This window comes from Coregonus clupeaformis, chromosome 40 (genome assembly GCF_020615455.1).
Source record: "Coregonus clupeaformis isolate EN_2021a chromosome 40, ASM2061545v1, whole genome shotgun sequence".
Classification (NCBI taxonomy): domain Eukaryota; kingdom Metazoa; phylum Chordata; class Actinopteri; order Salmoniformes; family Salmonidae; genus Coregonus; species Coregonus clupeaformis.
In genome coordinates, this window is record NC_059231.1 from 27,244,408 (window position 1) to 27,266,391 (window position 21,984).

Here is a 21,984-nt window from a genome sequence, read left to right on the forward strand (position 1 = left end):
GTCCTGTTGGAAGGAGAGACCTGAAAATAGCTGTGCAGCGACGCTCACCATCCAACCTGACAGAGCTTGAGAGGATCTGCAGAGAAGAATGGGAGAGACTCCCCATATACAGGTGTGCCAAGCTTGTAGCGTTATACCCAAGAAGACTGTAATAGCTGCCAAAGGTGCTTCAACAAAGTACTGAGTAAAGGGTCTGAATACGTATGTAAAAGTGATATTTCTAAAAACATATTTTAGCTTTGTCATTATGGGATATTGTGTGTAGATTGATGAGAGGAAAAAAACAATTTAATCAATTTTAGAATAAGGCTGTAACGTAACAAAATGTGGAAAAAGTCAAAGGGTCTGAATACTTTCTGAATGAACTGTAACTACAATTTGGGGCAGTCTTTTACAGCATTTACATATATAATAAGAAATATGCCCAAATGTTTTAGAGTTGTAATGTTTGTCACCAGCAATCTTTTTTACAGGTCGTTATTGTAAATGAGAATGTGTCCACAATCAACTTATCTAATGAAAGAAAAGCAAATACCAAACACAAACATTACTACTAATAATATGTGCAATCTGTTTATTAGTGTTGCCTGCCTATGATGGCAAAGGAGTTGGATATGAAGCATGACGCACTTCCCTTTTTTACAGGAACGTGCACTCACAACCAGTTTCCTGACCCGCTACAGTACCAATGCATCCATCCCCCAACCATCCCTCTCTGACTCGAGTCTGTGTATTGTCAGAGGTAAGTACTGCTCTGTCTCTTTGCTTTACATTTCATACAGAGATACTTCAATTTGGACTGTTAATGTTCAAAATCTGAATTTCCAGATTGATAAAGATTCAGCCTAACATGTATAATTGTTATTTGTTGCAATATGGGATAACATTGTCTCAGACAATAGCGATAATATTCAGATATATTCTATTCTACATTGTAAGTATAGAATCAAGGCACTCGTTCAGATGGGTACCTGTGCTTTTTACTTTTGCCAAAGCTTGTGCTTTGGCTATGTAGTTTGTATAAGGTTAGAGTGCCACTTCACTTGCACGTGGAGGGAGATTCATTGTGCAAGAGCCAAGATGCACTGTTGGAATTTCGTACACTTTTGGAATTTCACATTTCGTAAGGCACTGGAAATTTGTTCTATAGTATATAGAAAGCGCCAGCAGAGGAAACCCATGAGAAGTTTTGGCACGTCTATTGTGACACAAGAAGCCCCCGAAACAGTCACATTTGGTTTGCGGTTATTTATCCCCTCACTATGTGTGGGTGAAAGTGTTTTTTATTCCTCATTGTGTATGGTAGTGTTGTAGAATGTTACAAGAGGAAGTTCACTCCAGAGTCAAAAAGCATATAAATTGTCACCACAACAATTGGCAAATATCACACTCAGTGCAAAAAAATATAGATTTGATAGACAATATTTTTTATACCAACATCTATAACACATTATATAGTTCATATTTGCACAGGACTAGTATTACTAGAGAATTATAATTATTACCCCAGCATATCTGTTTATAACTGCCCCATGTAATATGAGGGGATAGCCTAATATTGGCTTTCAGTTTTAAAAAAAACATACAGCAGGCCAAAAACCCTTGAAATGTACAGTTTTAGTTTTTTGTCCCCATGTTGGGGAATAAGACATTTCAAAGTCTAGGTTTAAAATAAAATATGTCACCAATTACTGTTCCAAAAAGATAAAACAAAGATTCGGATCTTTTACCTAATGGTGGCACATAAACATGCACATATTCCCATAGGAACACAGACATTTTAAAAGCACAGGGCTTGTGCAATATGTTTTCGTCTTACAGGAATGATATACATATGAGGAGGAAGCTGAAGTCTCTACCTATCCATTGATGTACAGTAAATATAACCCCTGTCTGAATCCCAGTTTGTCCACGAGATAGCAGTAGGAGATCACATGACGTCTCTTGGCCACTTGAAACCAGTTGCATCTGGTTTGGTTAGTGAGTCACTGTGCCAAAATGGCTAAATTGATTTTCAAACCTGACATCTTAAAACGACCTTAGCAATCAGGGCTTTCAAGTTATGGAGTAGAACAAATTAAAATAAGACACAGACAGGTGAGGAAACTTCAAACTTATTTTCCCATTCACTTTTCCTATTGTAAACGATGAGCTAGATCAACGGCACATGTGGAGGACGCATCCAAGGTAATGTGGATGGAGCAGTAAGATTTGAGTTGTGACATGCTATATCACATTACGCGTTAGCTTGATGTATTTAGCTAGTACAGTATCACTCTCCTTTCATCTGTGGTATCATATCTAGCCTGGCTCGCTAGCATTATAAAATAATGTTGTATAACCAAAAGTAGCTACCAAACTCGCCAGACCCGGTAGCTTGTCCAAAACAACCACTGAGAGTTTAACATGTTTTAATTCATTGGCACAATAGTCTGCCAAATCTTGTTTTGAAACAGGTTCAGATCCCACGTTCAGATCCCACGTGACACTACAGACAGGACCATGCTACCTTTTTACATGAATCTAAATTTCTGTCTGATCATAGGTTGTCTGTGTGAAGTCATTGTTACCATGGCATGGAGTTCCAATAGCACCAAACTGGACAACACCACCTTGTCCCTGTTCCAGAACGTCACAGCTAGCACAGCCATCTCCATTGTCTACATTGTGGTCACCATCATCAACCTGATAGGAAACAGCCTCTCCATGTGGCTCCTCCTCTTCCATACCTCTCCCAAAACTCCCTCCATCATCTTCATGATCAACCTGACCGTGACTGACCTGACCTTGGGCCTCGTCCTGCCCTTCCAGATCATGTATCAGATGCAGGGATATAACTGGAGCCTGGGCCCGGGCATGTGCAGGTATTCTTGTTTATTCTTTTGACTATCATTTATTTATCCTGATCAGTACCATTGAGGTAGATGTGCCTTTTACAAGCCCTGGAAAAGAGCCAACAACTTTCTTTCATCACAGATTAATAATGATTGATTATCTTCCACAGGCTCTTGACCCTGGTGTTCTTTGCCAACATGTACTGCTCAATTCTAACTATGACCGCCATCAGTGGAGACCGCTACCTGGGCATCTGCCGGCCCATGCTCTTCTGTGAGACCAGGGAAAGGAAGTCATTCGCTGTGATTGTCTGCTTTGCCATGTGGACAGTCGTCCTATTGGTCCTGTACCCACTCTCTATAACTGACCTGACATTCCACGTTCCAGAACTCAGGATTACCACCTGCTTCGACGTTCTGAAGAGGGACATGCTTCCATCCATGGTGGCCTGGGCTGCCTTCCTCCTTGCCCTGTTTGTCATCCTCTTCCTTATCCCGTTCTGCATCACTGTTTTCTGCTACGTCAGCATCATCCGTAAACTGGCCCGAGACTCCAAGACCAAACAGAAGGAGAAGGCTATAGGTCTCGCCGTCACCGTCCTAACGGTCTTCACGCTCTGCTTCACTCCCAACAACATCCTCCTTCTGGCTCACACCATCCGGAGGCTCTTCTATGGGGAGTCCTTCTATATGGCCTACAAGCTGACTCTCTCCCTCAGTTGCTTCAACAGCTGCCTGGACCCCTTCATCTACTATTTTGCCTCTAGGGAGTTCCGTAAGAAGTTGAGGCAGATGCTAAGGCTGAGAACACTGAGCAGTCTGGACACGGGGAAGACAGACCTGCACAGAGAGAGCCTGTACTCTGCCCAGTATGTGTCTGAGGGACAGGGTGGAGAGAACGGCAGAGTGTCTGTTAAACAACACTGTTAAAAAACAGATAGAGAGGGCCTCCCGAGTGGTGCAGTGTTCTAAGGCACTGCATCGCAGTGTTAGAGGCGTCACTACAGACCCGGGTTTGATCCCAGGTTGTGTCGCAGCCGGCCACGACCGGGAGACCCACGAGGCGGCGCACAATTGGCCCAGCGTCGTCCGGGTTTGGCCGGCATGTCCTTGTCCCATCACTCTCTAGCGACTCCTTGTGGCGGGCTGGGCGCATGCATGCTGACTCGTGTTGCCAGTTGTACGGTGTTTCCTCTGACACATTGGTGCGGCTGGCTTCAGGGTTAAGCGAGCAGTGTGTCAAGAAGCAGTGCAGCTTGGCAGGGTCGTGCTTCGGAGGACGCATGGCTCTCGACCTTCGCCTCCCCCGAGTCCGCAACGGGAGTTGCAGCGATGGGACAAGTCTGTAACTACCAATTGGGGTAAAAAGTCAAAAACAAATAACAAAAACATTGAGAGATGGCAGATGACAACCAAGATGACATTTTGTAATATCCCCTGTTCAAATAATTTCACAGGAATGTTTTTGTGTGCTGTATATAGACCCACTAACAAACCAGGGCAGATGGTTCTTCACAAAGTTAGTAAAATAGGGTTATTTATTTTGTGAAGTACTGTTGCAACTTGCCTAAAGATAGGAATTAGATAGTGTGGCTGAGTGAGAGCTAGGCTTCTTTTACCACGAATGTGATCTCTGCCTCCTGCCAATTTGGGCGCATTCATTGTTTCATTGTGTAAATTATTAAGTCTACCCACTGGGGTAATTTCAACGAAATTACATTGAACCAACGTGGAATAGACATTGAATTGACTTCTCTGCCCAGTGGGTACCTTTGTTAAATGTTTATCCATTCCCTGCTAATTATATCACCAGTAATGAATTTTATGTTAATCTCCGTCATCTAGAACGTTAGAGTTTGTTTAAATTGCTAAATTCTATTCATTCATGAAATAAATATGAATTTACCGTTCTCATTCTCTGAGAGTTTGATGTAATTTTCCCTAATGTCTTTTGTTTGGAGCGCTCCATAAAAAAATATATTAAAAAAATTATAATAATTGCACTTGTCTAGCACTGACTTAGCTCATAACCTTCTTATTGAGGAATTTATTTTTTACTATGACTGTGATATGTGGTTGTCCCATCTAGCTATCTTAAGATAAATGCAGTGTAAGTCGCTCTGGATATGAGCGTCTGCTAAATGATTAAAATATAAATGTAAAAATGTCTAACCTAGCTACCGTAAAATGAATGCACTAACTGTAAATCACTCTGGATAAAAGTGTCTGCTAAATGAGTAAAATGTAAACATCTGAGCATGCATAGAAAGAGGCCTATATGGCATGTGCGCTACAATTGGGGTCAGTACTGTGAGTTGAAAGAACATTTTGAAAAGTGTTCAATTTAGGAACTGTGATAAAATGTTAAGATTAAGTCTTATTTAGATGCATTTACCAATGTAATGATGGATATGGAAAGTGCATATGTATCGGTTTGAGGTCCTGTGATTCAGATTTGTTTTGGTTTCTTCGTTTTGGTTTCTTGGCATGGACACACGGATAGCGTTTGCCGGCCGAGAGTTCCAGCAGTAATTTGCAAACCTAGTGCGAAACGATTGATCCAGATGATTGATCCAGATTATTAGAAAAATTATAGGCCCATCTCAAACCTCCCTTTTCTTTAAAAGATTCTAGAGCAGCTTTCCTTCTTCCAACAGCACCATCATGAGGTGAAACACAACAATACTCTACAGCCCTCAAACTCAACTCTGGAGCTCGAAGCCAGTTCCACTGCATTTTTTTTTATTGTTCCCCTCTAATCAGGGACTGATTTATACCTGGGACACCAGGTGGGTGCAATTAATTATCAGGAAGAACAGAAAACCAGCAGGCTCCGGACCTCATAGGGTAAGAGTTGAATACCCCTGATCTACAGGTTAACTAGACTCACATCCATGAGAATGTGTGCCAAATTCCATAACTCGGAGTCAAACAGATCAAGATAGCGCCACCATGTGGTTGATATTAATATTTTAGCATATGTTGAGTCTTGACAGTGTTCTGAATATTTATCAAGATTTGTTACAATATGAATAACCATGTCTGATTTATATGCATTTATGTGCCAGGTTGATTTGCTTGATATTTTCTATTACATGGCACCTTCACTGTTGGATCACCATGAAATACCTGTAAATAAAGTCTACACCTTGAGCACTTGACTTCAGCTGATTTCCTTCCATTACGTCTGCTACAGTTAAAATGAATTAAAAGTCACTACCAAAGAAACATGGAAATAAATTATGAAGAGGGTTTCCATAGGACGTGTTAGAAATCAAATTAAGCCCTATACTATGTTAAATATAAAATTGGTCTGTAGCTTTAACAGTACAAGAGCAGTTTTGAAAATGGTATTATATGGTTGCCTTTGACACCCATATGAAAATGACAAATATGTTTTGTAATTTATAATTAAGCTTCAGACAACCAACTCATTACCACCTGTCATTATACAAGACACATTTCCACCTGACACTATATATCAATGAAATTACAAAGGAATAGAAACATACTTTTTTGTATTTTCTTCCGTTCAGTGACGACCCAGAGCAACTAGCCCTAATGCCTTGGTAATAACAGCTCCTGCACACCCCATCTCTACTACAACATTTTGACTTTTCTGTTTTTTTAGGGTATCTGACCGTTCTACGTCGCTCCTCCTGCTTTTGTTCTGTTGATATAATTCCACTGGATGGCGCTGTCACATCAGGGTCCTGGCACTGCTCATTGACAGCTGCTATTTGAAATTCTCACACTTCTGGTAAGAAAATTACATTTTATCTGGACAGGTTTTCAGACTTTCATTACGGAACGTGTTATACTCATGTTTTCCTGCAATAGTCAGTATTTCAGTCAGCTGTTCAGCCCTATGTGAGATCGATGTTGTTGTTTGAGCACGTTATTGTCAAAACATCGAGATAGAAACGAGATGAGAAACGTTAGGTAGGCCTACTACACTATTAAAATGTTATGCCACACCGTCAAAATACATTTACTGTAGAAGTAGCCAGCCCATGAGATTCGTATCGGAATGAACTAGCGAAACGTGGGGGATGGGAACTGAGAGACTGGAGGAAGCAGTCACAGCAGAGGGGAAGAGGCGAAGCAAGAGGGATAACTGGGCACAAAATCTGTCTTCTCCAGCAAGTGGCGTTCTGTATTTTTTTCGCTCACCAAGCGAGGAGTTTTTGTATCGAGGTCAATGAGAGTGTCGAATTTGGTTAACAAAATGCGTAATGGCTTATTTGCTATGTGTGGCTTATTTGATCGAATTTACGTTTTTTAATGATGAAGTTGTTACGAATGTACTGATATAAGTAGGACACGTGAAATCCCGTCAACTTTGAGAAAAAAACACTTTATAGCGGAGTTGTGCCTGGTCGTCACTAGTTACCACAGCCACAAAGTCATAAACCCAGCCTATTTCTAAAATGTATCTTCTTCAATTGTGATTTAAACCTAACCTTAACCGCACTGCTAACCCTATGCCTAACTTTAACGTTAAATTAAGACCAAAAAGGCATTTATTTTCATGAATTTGTACGATAATAGCCAACCATTGGAAATAGGCGGGGTTTATGACCTTGCGGCTGTGGTAACTAGTGGAAACCGTTGTACATGCGTATCTGCCCTCTCATTGGCTAGAATGGTCCCACCTGATCTTGCTTCTTCCCGGCTGCCTTCCATTTTTGAAGACGTTTATTTTCATTGTTGGAGTGGCCAATGGAGTATCTGGTCAATATAATGGATAATCGTTGGTCACAGCCCCTTTACCACGGTCTTCACTAGTTACCACAGCCGCAAGGTCATAAACCCCGCCTATTTCTACAATGTATCTTTTTACAATCTGCTTTAACCTAACTGCACTGCTAACTTCATGCCACAAGGTCATAAACCCCGCCTATTTCTACAATGTATCTTTTTACAATCTGCTTTAACCTAACTGCCCTGCTAACTTCATGCCTAATCCTAACCAAAAAGCGATTTTGACTTTGTGGCTGTGGTAAGTAGTGATAAACATTTAGCACAAGTATTTTACACGAAATTCTGAGTGATTCTCGAAGCATCCATTCAAACTGCGTGCTTTATGATCACTGCCAGATATATAGCCAATGACGAGTTGAAGTGGGCATGTTGTTGTTGTTTTTTATCAGGAAGTCTATATCGTCTGGCGGTAATACAATAGTAATTGTCAGATGAATTTGTATTCATGCTCCGCTATCGCGTCGGGCCGAACAACGCCATTTACCTGTGACTGTATTCATGATACTGCACTGCCTCTTGTGCCTTATTGCTTAAATAATTGCCTGGAAGTAGATGTATTTATATTAATGTTGCATGACTAAATGCACTATAGGCCTAGTATAATGAGCATTATGTAATGATTACAATTTCAGATGATATGATAGTTGTTCTGTTCTACGGCCCGGTTTCCAGATAGCGATGGAATTTATATTAGGTTTACGAGTGTTTTAACGATGCATATTTTATACAACGGCGGAAGATGTAACATGCGTTTCCCAAAAACACCACTCCAGAGAGAACGTACATGCATTGTTGAGGCATAGGTCGATACTCTACTGTGTAGCACCGACTTGAGTGATGCTACGCTGCAGGGGCAGAAAGCTCACGATACAGGCGATTGGATTCGAATTTAAATTCATTCTCCATTCCCTACATTTACATTCACACCTTTTGGTTTACATTCATATCATTCGCAGCTCCACAAGACCACAACAACTTATTTATTTATTCTTCTGACAACAGGTGTTGTCTTTTCACACATGTACACACACACAGCTGTGACTCCTGGGAGATGACAGCATGGGTACTAATTAGCCTATTTAAAGATGTGACAGCCAGCAAGGTGCAGAAAACCAGAATACACACTAAGCGATTGTTCAGTAGAGCACTATGATCAGAATGTTGCAGATACAGTTGAAACTGATTTTAAATAGGTAAAGTGCAAACTCATTTTAAGTTAATGTCTAGTTCACAAGTCCCAGTCAAATAACAAACACACTCATTGTTCTTGCTCCCGATATCTGCAAGGTCTTGTTTAGTGCACACATTCAAGACAGCCCCAAGCCATTTTTCAGGAGTCAGCTGTATCTGGTAGAAAAACACAGATTTGTGACTTCACTCTCCATTTTACATTATCTCACGTTTTTCTGTGCTTTTCTATGCTTTACCATGTCTATCTGCAATGTTCTGAATGTTTCACCCACCTAAACTAGTTCTAGTAGCAGCCCAGGGACAGGTATAGAGTGCTGTGAAAAGTATTTGCCCCCTTTCTAATTTTCTCTACTTTTGCATATTTCTGATACTGAATGTTATCAGATCTTCAACCAAAACACAATATTAGATAAAGGGAACCTTAGTGAACAAATAACACAACAATGACATACTTATTTCATTTATTTCATAAACAAAGTTATTTCGTCCAGAAAGTTGACTCAAGTTTGCCAAAAAGCACCTGGAAGCACCTGGATGATCATCAAGAATGTTCTCTGGATAGATGATTCAAAAGTATAACTTTTTGGATGACATGGGTCCCATTATGCCTGGCGAAAACCAAACACTGCATTCCACAGTAAGAACCGCATACCAACAGTCAAGCATGGTGGTGGTAGTGTGATGCTTTGCTGCCTCAGGTCCTGGACGACTTGCCTTAATAGAAGGAATCATGAATTCTGCTCTGTATCAAATAATTATACAGCAGAATGTCAGGCCATCCGTCTGTGAGCTGAAGTGCAGTTGGGTCATGAAGCAAGACATTGATCCAAAACACACAATCAAGTCTACATGAAAAGGGCTAAAAAGCAACACATTTGAATGTTTTGGAATGGCCTAGTCAAAGTCCAGACATAATCCCAATTGAGATGTTGTGGCTGGACTTGAAACGAGCGGTTCATGCTTGAAACCCCACAAATGTTGCTGAGTTAAAGCAGTTCTGCATGCAAGAGTGGGCCAAAATTCCTCCACAGTGATGTAAGAGACTGATCAACAACTACAGGATGCATTTGGTTGCAGTCATTGCAGCTAAAGGTGGCACAATCAGTTATTGAGTGTAAGGGGGCAATTTTTTCACACAGGGTAATTGGGTGTTGCACAACTTTGTTAATGAAATAAATAAAATAAGTATCCTTTTTTTTTTTTTTTTTTTGTAGACTCAGGCCTCACTCTCTATTCAACTACTGCTATTAAAGCTGGTTAATAATATGCTATTATTTGCATCCCTAAAAAAGTCATTGCCCCCTTAAGAGCAATTGCCTGACAGCATTGACATGCTCTTGCCGGTAAAACAATTATAATATATGGTATGCACTGCAAGCCTATGGTGTAGTTGTACAGATCTGGCACATCTGAGGATTTATTGTGATGCAGTATGTTTTTTTCTGCATGTCTCCCTTTTCAACAGCAACTCTGAAACCACTGGACACATCTATACTCATAGCTCCACACTGAAACACACACCACCTCCCCCAGCTCCTGTGGGCAGATGATGTGAAGAGAGATGATAGCAGAACCTACAGTCACCTCCAGGTCCTCAGTACAGAAGTAAAAAACATGATTCTTTGACATTATAACACAATTTATGAAAAAGTGGTAACCTTCCACTCTCTGAAACCTCTTAATCAAGCTGATTATGGAAAGATAGTAGCCAGAGTGCCTGACTGTTTCTGTTATCAACAATGCAAATTCTTTGCCTTAGCAAATAAGACAACAAATTGTCTAAAGCAGAAGCAAACTTGCACTCAGGCTAATGCTATTGTCGTAGCAGTAATGTAATCTCTTATGCCGGGATTCAGTCAGTTACATATATGCCTAGTAGCTTTCCAGATGTGCACTCAGTTGCACAACAGCAATAGATGGAATAGTCAGGGAGTTGACGATGGGCGGCTCCAGAGAGGAGCTTGATAGTGCTGAAGCCCCCGTATGTACACCATAGATTGTAAGCAACCCCTAAACTACCAAAGTAAAGAATTACTGGTGCCCCACTGGAGTTGACACCTGATATAGAAATTGTTAGATTGCATGCACTTGAAGAATTTTCTGAACGATCATGCGATGATGGGACATGCCATACTCTTTTTGACCAGACAGCATCAGATATATGGGACAGAGGGGTACTGTTTCACTCGCTCGGCTGCTTTATCTGAGATTGATGCGTCTTTCTGTCGGCCGCGCGTCTCTGTCAAATAAATTCTCAATATTTACATATTTTATTTAGACGGGCAAGGAAGTACGGTAGGGCGGGCCAGGCCCCCCAAGGCTGCCGTTACAAGACGCAACTTGCACGCAATTTTAGTTGCTTGCAACTGAGTTTGCTTCTTGATTGCTTCATGAAACACCCCCCTGCAACTAATAAACAAGTCATCTGCAACTTGGTTGTATCCAGTTGAAATGTTCAACTTTGTGCAACTAGTTGCAAGCAAAGCCAATCAAAACAAACACTTTTGTCACATGATCCATTCGAAGGTTCGGAATTCTGACCCAGTTGTCATGTCAACACAGCTGTCAGTGCTGTGAAGCACAACCTGTGATCAGGGTTGAGAGAATAGAGACTAGCACAACAGGAGATGTATACGAATTATTGTACATGGTGAACCCAAACCTCTCCCTGACCAGTTTCAACTGAAATGGTCCACCATGAACTGTGCTAGATAGCTTAGCTAGCTTGTTGCTAGCTCATTGCTACAGTAGCTAGTTGTGTTGGTGTTTGCAATGTCCTATTGGCTAGCTAGCTAAATTGTACAGGCTGCATTTCTTCTATATCCATGCTGTTACAATAAGCAAACAGTTGGATAAACAAATAATTTGTGAAACCACAATGTAATGCAGCAGATGGCATAGGGTGAGTTTAGAATTTTCAAACAAGCAGCTTTAATTTGATTTGCTGTTGCATGCAATTTTAATCTCGTTTGAGTTGCAAAGTTGCTTGAGCGATGATGTCACTTGCAACTAAAATTGTGTGAAAGTTACTTTGTGTAACTCCAGCCTAAAGGCATCAGCATGCTTCGGTTCGGCTGGCTAGGCGAACCGAACGATTGTGCTCGCATACTCCCTTAAAAGACCTTCACTTGAAAAATTTGGCAATAGTACTGTTTGTCATCTTGAGACGCCATAGTCAGAATTAATCTAAGATAACTCCAGATATCTGTCATTCATTTTGATGTTTTTGCAGAGGAGATCTTAGTCATGCAATTTTACATCTAACTAAGATGTTTGGTGCAGTTTTTCTCAAGTGAAAAAATTTGCATGAAAATGAGTCATCTCTTGTTGAATGACAACAAACACTTCATTGAAGAATCCCTACTTTGGTACCAATCACCGACGAAGGGACGTAGACTTCAGTTACCGACTTCGGCTTGCCTCGAGAAAACATTTTGTGCGCACGAACAGCCGGAAAAACCCTTGCTGAAGACCAAAACGAACAGAAACGTCACAAAATGTCGTTATAATAAATGCACGAACTGTTCCGAACTGTTTTGGATGGGAAGCATGCGGACGCCTTAAGGCCCGCCCATAACGCCGGTCCTCACTATGCAGAAAATCCACTAGATGCAATTGATTAAATACAGGCCTAGGTTAATCATCTTATGAATAATGTCCTGTGTGGTAGTTGTCCATCAGTATCATCTGTGATTTCCCAGTGAGAACTTGGCTGTGGACGCAAACTCCTCTGAAGCTGTCAATCACACAGTGGGCGGAGCCCGGAATGAGAACAGACAGAAGAGTTTGGTGGGTGCTGGGCATTTACATATTCCAATCTCACTTCTGGTCATGTAGAATTTCACTGCTGGTCATTTACACATTGTAGAATTTCACTGCTGGTCATTTACATATAATAGGATCCACAGGAGACTGGTGAGGGGAGGACAGGCTCATAATAATAGCTGGAATGGAGTAAATGGAATGGTATCAAAAACTCAGGTCCAGACATTATTATGAGCCTGTCCTCCCCAATTAAGCTGCCACCGGCCGCCTGTGATAGGATCTACAATGGCACAGAGAAATATTACACAGGCCCACTTTACAGCCTACAACCAGGATGGTTCTGTGATTTGATTGGGGAACACAGTGGTGGACACTTTCTAATTCAGTAAACATACTCAGGTGTCATTAAAACCTATTTTATTGATAATCAGTTAAGGATATCAAAAATAGTTTAGTAAAGAATTTACTATGTAGACTTTGTATATAAACTTTGGGTACTCAGCCAAGAATGTTCCAGAAACATCAACGGTCTGTACAGTAACAGTCTATGTTCCTGTTTGTGGGTGTGTCGGTCTCCCTGTATTTAACCCTTCAGAGAGGGAAGAGGAGGGCACGGGAGGGCTCTGAGAATGCCAAGCGCAGACACACCAAGGTGACCAATGGCAGTCTGGGTCGGGCACAGAACGGACACCTCAAACACGGGGACGTTGAGGCCGTCACACTGTTCGAGGTGGTCACCATGGGCAGGAGTGCCATGCAGGTACGAGTAAACCCACTGGGCACAGACTGGTTGAATCAACGTTGTTTCCATGTAATTTCAATGAAATTACGTTGAACTAATGTGGAATAGACGTTAAATTTACGTCTGTGCCCAGTGGGAAGCATCTATTTTTAGTCATAATAATCCCTCCAACAATACTGTATGATCTTTTGGACTTGATCTTGTATCTGACACCTTTGTTTCTACATGTAAAGTGGGAGAGTTTGTCTATCTGTCTCTGTCTGTCTTCCCTGCAGGCTGTAGTTGATGATTGGATTGAGGCGTACATCACAGACAGAGACTCTGCCCTCCTGGACCTCATCAGCTTCTTCATCCAGTGCTCTGGTTGCAAAGGCAAGCAGGCACCCGCGTGCGCACACACAAAAAACACCCAACCCTCCCCCACACCCACCAAATGCATACATGATTAGAAGAAGTTAACTATAAGGGAATAAGTCATGTAATGTAGTATGAGGTATTTGAATACAGGTTGTTACATCCTGTAGTACTTGTCACCTTCTCCAGGTTTGGTGACAGCTGAGATGTTCCAAAGCAGACAGGATGATGTCATGAGCAAGATGGTGGAGGAATTGGATGAGGTGTGAGTCTGTCAGTCATTGTGGCCTCCTCTCTGTCTACCATCTATATTTGAAGAGTTTCGTTGCAAAACGCAATACCCACCAATTTTTCAACAACAAAAAACATCTGAAATGTTTATGGGTACCTTTGTGTGTAAAATATTAGTTCTCAGAATATTTATAACGCTATATAATAATTGTTAATCTGTTTATATATCCATCGTTTAGCTGGAATGGAATGTCCGAATCCTACATAAAGATCTCATTACTGTATAGATTTTTATATATATATATATATATATATAAACATTGTATAAGGGACTGATTTGAAATTTACAGAATGGTTGCCTGGAGGAAAATGGGGGAGAGTCATGTTTTTTCAATTGTAGTCAAGGGAAGGGTTTAGTATATCTAAAAAAAAATAGAATTAGTCCAGGGGAGGGTCATGTTTCTCAGTGATTTAGAATTAGTTGCTTATTAGGCTACATATCAGTGTGTGCCTGATGCCGCTCCTCATTTCTGATTCTCTACTGGGCGCACAATATTAATTGCGCCTATAGACTATTTAGTATGGTCTCAATAAAATGTTCCATAGTCTATAGGCTACAAAGTGCATGCTCGGAGAAGCACAGAGCAAAGTTGTATTTCTAAGAGAGCTGCTGGGAGGGTGTAAATAAAACTAGGCTGCATTACACACTATATTCCAACCCTGAGCCCCGGCCTGCTCTGCTCTTGCTGGTCAAAAACCTTTTTGTGTGCTGCTTAACCATTGGCTGTGCTGTGTAGGGCTACGGTGGCAGTTCAGGAGGAGTCAAAGGTTTCTTCCTAATTTTTCTTCCTAACTTGAAGCAGCAGCCGCTGCACAATCAATCAGAAAGGGACAGCTCGTGGTGCTAAAGTAGACAAATTCAAGTAGGAATAATTCATTTAAACCTTTTATTTTAATTAGACTTTACTATCAACAAGAGGACTTTGTGTTGGAGCCTATTTATTCCTATTTAAGAAATAAGAGCTAGGCCTACCTGTTTGACAGATGAAATTAGGCTATAGGCTGCTATATCCATAGATGTATTAGTCAATTCCTCCACCCACCATGCACTCTTTAAATAGCCTATATGTCAGTGAAGGGCTGTTAAGTTAAAACCAATATTCTAATTGAGGGGGTACGAGAGGATATGCCATAGGCCTACTTTTAATTAAAGAAAATGGCAAAAAGCACAAGCCTACCCCTTGTTAGCTTAAGATTTTGAAGAAAATAAAACAGATCCGATTATATAAAGTGATCTATAACAGTGCTTTGGTCCGTGATGCTTTATGCTAGAAACAAGCTGTAAAATACACGTTAAAGACGTGACTCCGATGCATATGGGGATATCATTGTTTCATTTCTTTGACACTCCGAGGCTGACTTTGATTGGGAAGTAATCTAATTCTGTCATTATCAATTGATAAAGCTATTCACTTTATGTACAATAGAAGATGTTTAAACCCAGACAGCTTTTAGGGAAACACTTGTGACCTTCTCTCGTTGGGTTAAGCCACGGAAGAAGAGTAGCTAGCAGTTAAAGCATACATTTTTTTCTGCGTTGGTAGGCCTACTCTGTCTGGGGTGGAAAGGTAGGCCTAACTTTTGAAAGTACCATGCTCAGATTTAATTATTTGCAAACAGGGACTGTTTCGTTGCAAACAAGACACACTGATTTGGCATTAGATGAACACATAAGCCCTATCTCTCTGTCTATTCTAAGCCTGTAATTTTGGTAATTTGTGTGGTATAAAAAAATAAACACGCTTATATGTAAAATGACATAGAATTGCATGAAATGTTTATAAAAGGCAATTATTTTCTCAGACCTGCAATTTCAATGATAGATTCATGCAACGATTTTACTTTAAAGGAGATCTTTCCACCCCTACTCTTGCCCATGGTGGTCTGCGAACCCACAACCTTCTGACATGCAGCCCTGTGCGCTATCAGAAAATAACAGTTTCTAAAACTGCGTATCTAAGGCTCTGGTCTGTCCAAAATGTGAGGGTATTGTTCTCGGTAGACATGTTCTCTGCTATCCACTTTGTTTAAATTATTATTTTGGGTATAGGGGAGGGTCACTTGTTTTTTTTCAAGCTTTCAGGAAGGGTTTAGGTAAAATATATTTTGCTGAAGGGAGGGCCATCCATTTTCATTTCAGAGAGGTCTGATTTTCTCCATGTAACCCTTATTATAAATAATGTTCACTCCCTAATTTGTACAGTTCTTGTTATGAAAAAAATGTATTTGTCACATTTGACTGTGTAAACCGTAGCAGTGCTTCAAGATTAAGGCGGATCTACACTGTTTTGCAACAACATGATTATTTATTTCTCTTAAATTAACTCTGTTGTTAAATAATTTTGTGTCTGTGTGTCAGGGTTCGGGGCTGCAGTATAAGAAATTCCTGGCCTTTCCCTGGATCCTCACAGTCACGTGGCCCATGGACATGGTCAGTTTCTGATACATATTAACATTTTAGAAATTAAAGCGTATCTAGTTCCCCCTTTGCATGTTAAGTCCTGCAGTTCAAGTTTTCGTAGAGCTACCAATATTCACTCACTTTGTCTCTGTCTCTCTCTGTGTGTCTGTCTGTGTAGGACAGTGGGGAATATCCTCTCACCATGTCTGGTCCATACTGGCGGCGGTTCCGTGGTGAGTTCTGTGAGTTTGTGTCGGTGTTGGTAACCCAGTGTCAATACAATGTGATCTTTGACAGCTACCTCATGGACACACTCATCTCTCTGCTCACCGAGCTGTCCGACTCCCGCGTACGAGCCTTCAGACACACCTGCACATTGGCAGGTAACAAAAACACACACACACACTGGCAGGTCACACACGTACGCGCACACACACACCCCTGCACTCTGGCAGATGTCACACACGCATGGCAAAACACCTCTAAAGATGCCCAAGGCACTTGTGTGTGTGTGTGTGTGTGTGTGTGTGTGTGTGTGTGTGTAAAATATCAAATGGCTTTATTGTTCACGTCTGAAGTGTAAAACTACTAATGACTCAATAATTCATGCCTTCTGGGAATGTTATAAAGTCCAAAAGTTATGGGCGGAGTTGGAAAGATGGGTGTCAGAACTATTACAATGTAAATGTACTTTTAATTCGTCTGTCTGCATATTTCAAGATAGTCATATGAGGGTGCAGTGAGATACCCGATGGGTTGGACAATACTTTTCTCATCAATCATTTAAAAATAAAACATATACTTAAACTGGAAATGTACAATAGAGAGAGGAGTTGCAGCTGTAGCAACCTCCACCAGGATATTGAATGTGTATGACCTCCTCCTGTTGTGACCCCCATAGCGATGAAGTTGCTAAGCTCTCTGATTGGAGTAGCCCTTAGTCTGAGTGTGAGTGTTGAGAACAGCCAGAGACTGGGCGAGGTGGAGAGAACCAAGACATCAGGAAGACGCAACTCACCAAGACTGGAGAGAATACACAGAAAGACCACAGAGGTGAGGCTGTGTGTGTGTGTGCGTGTGTGCATGTGTGCGTGTGTCAGTGCAGGTGTGTGTGTGTGTTATGTCAACACCACATTTTACATGTAACTTCTTCAGCTGCAGGATAGAAGGGTGGAGATAGAAAACATGATGGATGCCATATTCAAAGGAGTCTTCCTGAAGAGATACCGGTAAGCACCCTATTTACTCTACTCACCGTATTTGTGTTTTTCAGTGTTTGAGTCAGACCTGGATTTAAATAATATTTATTGTATTACTTTCAAATACATTTTCAAAATAAGTATTTAGACAATTGAAGTTGACTATTTAAATGTTTTTGGAAATACCTTTGGAAAGTATTGGCATGTAGTACATCTACTTGTAATAAAAGTAATTGTTTACATTTTGTCCTCTGTAGGGATGTGCTCCCAGAGATCCGGTCCATGTGTATGGAGGAGCTGGCTGTATGGATGAAACTTTACAGTCCAGTGTTTCTGACCGACAGCTACCTCAAATACATGGGCTGGATGATGCATGACAAGGTAAACAACAACAACCACCACAACAACAACAAAAACATGTAGCCTGCACAAAGACACATTTAGTTAGGAGTCTTGGTTAATTAACTTTTAGCTTAACCATCTTTACTTGCAGAAACAAAAATGCTTGTTGAAGTTTTAAGTCAGTGTATCCTGTTGTGTAATTTTGTTTCGTTAGAACACATTATTTTGTTGTCACAGTTGCAGAATCTAACCATATGTTGCAGATGTTAGCTCAAGGAGTGACAGGATAGCTTCTTGGTTTGTCAGTTAGCACATTTGACTTCGAGTGACGATGTGTTGTGCAGAGGATGCCGGGATCATGTCCTGGCTGAGGAGGACAAGGACATAATTCACTCTGTTACACATAAACACAATTTTTCACTGTACACACACACACACTCTCCTTCCCCCCCTTAGCTGCCTGACGTGCGTCTGAAGTGTGTGTTGGGGCTACAGGGTCTGTACGGAGACCCGCTCCTCCTGCCCAAACTAGACCTCTTCAACAGCCGCTTCAAGGTACAGTGTGTGTGTACAGTACATGTGCCTGCACACGACCCAGTATGTGAGTGTATGTGCGTGCTTGCCAGTGTGTGTTTATAATAATAATAATAATATGCCATTTAGCAGACGCTTTTATCCAAAGCGACTTACAGTCATGCGTGCATACATTTTTAGGTATGGGTGGTTCCGGGGATCTAACCCACTACCCTGGTGTTACAAGCGCCATGCTCTACCAATTGAGCTACAGAGGACCACAGTAGTTGCAAGCTCACTTGCCGACAGTTCTATATCATGGAGCTCCGCCCCATAGGGGAGCTCCGCTCCTATTGGTGTACCCCGCTGCCTAGGCAGTGAACAGCCTGAGACATAATTATGCACACACCTGCAGCCAATAGGAGTACAGGGGTCCCTATAAGAGGGGACGCTTCCCCTCAATCAGCCTCCCATTATCTTCATCGACTGGACTAGACTGAAGAAGGCACGAAGACTCAGGACGAAGAAAACGCTGTCGATTTCTAGCTCTCGACGTCTTCCTAAATGAGCACACTGGGAAATGTTCCACCCCCAAAAGCTATTTTCAGAGCTCAATGCCGCTGTTCCTCCATGGCGGCTGTGGACTCCTACAACCGTTGTTTCATGTGTTTGGGTTCACAGCGCGCCAAGGACGGAATCAGCGATCCCCCTATTTGCGCCAACTGCGCCCTCCTTCCTTTGAAGGAGAGGAAGCAGCGCTGGGCGTTTTTTAGGAGGATATCCCCTTAGCGGATGTGCTATCGGTGTTAGCCTCAGCTTCTGAGGCATCATCTGAGGGCGCCGACTCTGAGGAAGACAGGGATTATGGGGATGAGATGGATATTCCTGTGGAACAATCCGTCCCTCTGACCCAGACTTTCAAGACCCCCTTTCCTTTGGAGAGTGAGAGGTCTTGTAACTCCCTGGGCGATGACGACACGGGCTCTGAGAGATCAGTAGCCCTGTCCTTCACGGCAGGCTCTCTGCACTCAGATTTTCCAGGGCTCATTGAGAGGGCTGCTAGACATCTAGAGATAGCGCTTCCCCCCGCTGCGGAAGTGGATATGATGGAGGGCGGACCTTATTCTCGGCCGAGAAGGGCGGCAGAGCCACTGGCACCAGCCATGCCCTCTCTCAGTAAGTACGTTGAGGGCTCATGGGAGGCACCTCTAGCGGCGCATTCGCCGGCTAAAGCGTACCTCCCATTCACTAGAGTGGAAGGGAGACAGATGGTTGCTAAGGGAATCCCCAGGCTCGAGAGCGCCATGGCGGCATATCTCGTGCCGGGTTCGAGTCCCTGGCCCTCCTCCAAAAAGGCCACTTTGCCGACGCAGAAGGACAGACTCACAGCGCAGCTGGCAGAGAAGTCCTTCACGTTGGTATCCCTGGCTGTAGCAGCAGCAAACAATGTTGCCCTCCTCGCGGCCTCTCTGTCCGGTCTAACAACGTTGTTTGTGTGGGTAGATGCATGCATGTGTGTTAAATGGGAAATCCGCTGTTGCTACATACATTTGTTGGACTTACAGTACCAGTCAAGTTTGGACACACCTACTCATTCAAGGGTTTTTCTTTATTTGTACTATTTTCTACATTGTAGAATAATAATGAAGACATCAAAACTATGAAAGAACACATATGGAGTCATGTATTAACCAAAGTGTTAAACAAATCAAAATATATTTTATATTTGAGATTCTTCAAAGTAGCCACCCTTTGCCTTGATGACAGCTTTGCACACTCTTGGCATTCTCTCAAGCAGCTTCATGAGATAGTCACCTGAAATGCATTTCAATTAACAGGTGTGCATTGTGAAAAGTTAATTTGTGGAAATTCTTAATGCGTTTGAGCCAATCAGTTGTGTTGTGACAAGGTAGGGTTGGTATACAGAAGATAGCCCTATTTGGTAACAGACCAAGTCCATATTATGGCAAGAACGGCTCAAATACAATGGCGTCTGTACGGAGATACAATGGCTGCCGTTTCTTAACCAACCGTGCTATTTTGTATGTTTTTTCGCATTGTTTGTAACTTATTTTGTACATAATGTTTCTGTTACCGTCTCTTATGACCGAAAAGAGCTTCTGGACATCAGAACAGTGATTACTCACCTTGAACTGGACAAATAATTTTTCTTTTATGTTTCGGACGAGAGGGATTTGCTCCAGACACCCGACAGGGCCCTCATCCCCGTCATTCGCAGTAGAAAGAAAAGGAGATATTGCGGAAGGAGATCGGGCTAATCTGCCTTTGCCGTCGATACTATTGGCCAATTTACAATTGCTTGATAATAAAGTGGACGAACTACAGGCACGTATGTCCTACCAATGGGACATTAAAAACGGTATATTTATATTTCACAGAGTCGTGGCTGAACGAAGACATGAATAACATACAGCTGGCAGGTTATACACTGTATCGGCAGGATAGAACAGCAGCCTCTGGTAAGACAAGGGGTGGCGGTCTATGTATATTTGTAAACAACAGATGGTGCACAATGTCTAAGGAAGTCTCAAGGTTTTGCTCGCCTGAGGTAGAGTATCTCATGATAAGCTGTAGACCACACTATCTACCAAGAGAGTTTTCATCTATATTCTTTGTAGCTGTCTATTTACCACCACAAACCGATGCTGGCACTAAGACCGCACTCAATTAACTGTATACAGCCATAAGCAAACAGGAAAACGCTCATCCAGAGGCGGCTCTCCTAGTGGCCGGGGACTTTAATGCAGGGAAACTTAAATCCTTTTTACCTCATTTCTACCAGCATGTTAAATGTGCAACCAGAGGGAAAAATACTCTAGACCACCTTTACTCCACACACAAAGACGCGTACAAAGCTCTCCCTCGCCCTCCATTTGGGAAATCTGACCATAATTCTATCCTCCTGATTCCTGTTTACAAGCAAAAACTAAAGCAGGAAGCACCAGTGACTTGGTCAATAAAAAAGTGGTCAGATGAAGCAGATGCTAAGCTACAGGACTGTTTTGCTAGCACAGACTGGAATATGTTCCGGGATTCTTCCGATGGCATTGAGGAGTACACCACATCAGTCACTGGCTTCATCAATAAGTGCATCGATGACGTCGTCCCCACAGTGACCGTACGTACATACCCCAAGCAGAAGCCATGGATTACAGGCAACATCCGCACTGAGCGAAAGGGTAGAGCTGCCGCTTTCAAGGAGCGGGACTCTAACCCGGAAGCTTATAAGAAATCCTGCTATGCCCTCTGAACCATCAAACAGGCAAAGCGTCAATACAGGACTAAGATCGAATCGTACTACACAGGCTCCGACGCTTGTCGGATGTGGCAGGGCTTGCAAACTATTACAGACTACAAAGGGAAGCACAGCTGCGAGCTGCCCAGTGACACGAGCCTACCAGACGAGCTAAATTACTTCTATGCTCGCTTAGAGGCAAGTAACACTGAAACATGCATGAGAGCATCAGCTGTTCCGGACGACTGTGTGATCACACTCTCCGTAGCCGATGTGAGTAAGACCTTTAAACAGGTCAACATCCACAAGACGGATTACCAAGACGTGTACTC

The 21,984-nt window shown here is 42.1% G+C and overlaps 2 protein-coding genes across 6 annotated transcripts in view; both read left to right on the top strand.

Annotated features, from left to right (window-relative positions):
- Positions 1 to 700: 700 nt before the first annotated feature.
- On the top strand, positions 701 to 3,843 carry LOC121550964 (P2Y purinoceptor 8). Of its 2 annotated transcripts, XM_041863443.1 has the most exons (3): positions 701 to 742; positions 2,546 to 2,864; positions 3,005 to 3,843. In XM_041863443.1, the coding sequence occupies exons 2-3, from the start codon at positions 2,572 to 2,574 to the stop codon at positions 3,762 to 3,764; spliced, it is 1,053 nt and encodes a 350-aa protein (XP_041719377.1). In that variant the 5' UTR covers positions 701 to 742; positions 2,546 to 2,571; the 3' UTR covers positions 3,765 to 3,843. The 2 variants fall into 2 exon arrangements, with proteins under 2 accessions (XP_041719377.1, XP_041719370.1); XM_041863436.1 differs by lacking the exon at positions 701 to 742 and having other exon boundaries at positions 1,482 to 2,864.
- Positions 3,844 to 6,505: 2,662 nt separating this feature from the next.
- Positions 6,506 to 21,984, top strand: part of si:ch211-269e2.1 (cohesin subunit SA-2) — a 71,914-nt gene continuing 56,435 nt past the window's right edge. For 2 of the 4 annotated variants that reach the window (XM_041863456.1, XM_041863478.2), the window contains exons 1-12: positions 6,506 to 6,594; positions 10,255 to 10,394; positions 12,491 to 12,578; positions 13,150 to 13,314; positions 13,572 to 13,668; positions 13,840 to 13,913; positions 16,301 to 16,372; positions 16,521 to 16,725; positions 17,244 to 17,395; positions 17,498 to 17,571; positions 17,799 to 17,922; positions 18,340 to 18,438. In XM_041863456.1, the coding sequence (XP_041719390.1) occupies positions 10,351 to 10,394; positions 12,491 to 12,578; positions 13,150 to 13,314; positions 13,572 to 13,668; positions 13,840 to 13,913; positions 16,301 to 16,372; positions 16,521 to 16,725; positions 17,244 to 17,395; positions 17,498 to 17,571; positions 17,799 to 17,922; positions 18,340 to 18,438 (1,194 nt within the window). In that variant the 5' untranslated portion in view covers positions 6,506 to 6,594; positions 10,255 to 10,350. Of the gene's footprint in view, positions 6,595 to 7,616; positions 7,639 to 7,673; positions 7,837 to 10,254; positions 10,395 to 12,490; positions 12,579 to 13,149; positions 13,315 to 13,571; positions 13,669 to 13,839; positions 13,914 to 16,300; positions 16,373 to 16,520; positions 16,726 to 17,243; positions 17,396 to 17,497; positions 17,572 to 17,798; positions 17,923 to 18,339; positions 18,439 to 21,984 lie in introns of those variants that run through there. The other 2 variants (XM_041863470.2, XM_041863466.2) reach the window with 2 other exon arrangements.

What these genes read in the sequence shown, in the direction of transcription:
- LOC121550964 (XM_041863436.1), top strand. Translation starts at nt 2,503, where the DNA reads ATGCTACCTTTTTACATGAATCTAAATTTCTGTCTGATCATAGGTTGT. An exon ending in CTGGGCCCGGGCATGTGCAG is followed by an intron (nt 2,865 to 3,004) that starts GTATTCTTGTTT and finishes TATCTTCCACAG; the next exon opens with GCTCTTGACCCTGGTGTTCT.